Source organism: Tupaia chinensis, unplaced genomic scaffold (genome assembly GCF_000334495.1).
Source record: "Tupaia chinensis unplaced genomic scaffold, TupChi_1.0 Scaffold143599_1, whole genome shotgun sequence".
Taxonomy (NCBI): domain Eukaryota; kingdom Metazoa; phylum Chordata; class Mammalia; order Scandentia; family Tupaiidae; genus Tupaia; species Tupaia belangeri.
The window spans coordinates 759,324-759,935 of record NW_006203445.1 but is presented as its reverse complement, the minus strand read 5'-3'; the positions used below and the strand labels follow the sequence as shown (position 1 = coordinate 759,935).

The 612-nt window shown below is 67.0% G+C and overlaps 1 protein-coding gene across 1 annotated transcript in view; it reads right to left on the bottom strand.

Annotated features, from left to right (window-relative positions):
- The window catches only part of DMBX1 (diencephalon/mesencephalon homeobox 1), a 6,401-nt gene that overhangs the window by 1,039 nt on the left and 4,750 nt on the right, over positions 1–612 (bottom strand). The window contains 1 exon segment of the mRNA XM_006164239.1: positions 39–310. Coding sequence (XP_006164301.1) covers positions 39–310 — 272 coding nt within the window.

Here is a 612-nt window from a genome sequence, read left to right as displayed (position 1 = left end):
GGGGCCCCCGCCCCGCCCTGGGGGGGGGCAGCGGCTGCCGACAGAGACTGGTAGTAGGACTGGCAATGCAGTGAGCCCAGTGGGGCCATGTTGACGCCCAGGTAGGGCACGGCGGCGGCAGCTGCGGCGGGGGCTGGGCCCCCCACTTCCTAGGACGAGTAGTGCACCAGGTTGCTGGTGGCTGCCATGTGCTGGCGGAACTCCACTTGCAGGCGGAAGAGGCTCAGCGGGGACGAGGAGTAGGAGTGGGAAGGGCCCAGGAGGCCACCCCCTGGGGCTGCAGGGGCTATGGCCAGGCCGCCCGGGGAATCTGCAAGCAGAGGATGGAGAACCAAGCACTCAGAACAAGGGGCCTGGCCTTTCAGAGGCCCCCTCCGCCCTCCCACCCCCTTGGCACTGCAGACAAGATGAGCTTGAGCTCAGCCAGGACATCCCTGAAGCGTCACTCAGAATCCTGGGACAGAGGGACCCAGGTTTCCTGGGGACACTCCAGGAACCCTGCCAAGCCCCATGTCTGCGTCCTTGGGGAGCAATTTTCTTTTCAAGAGCTGTCCACCCTCTCTGCCCTCTGACGTCCACGGCTCTCCACCCCCCCCCCCCCGCCCCCCGCTC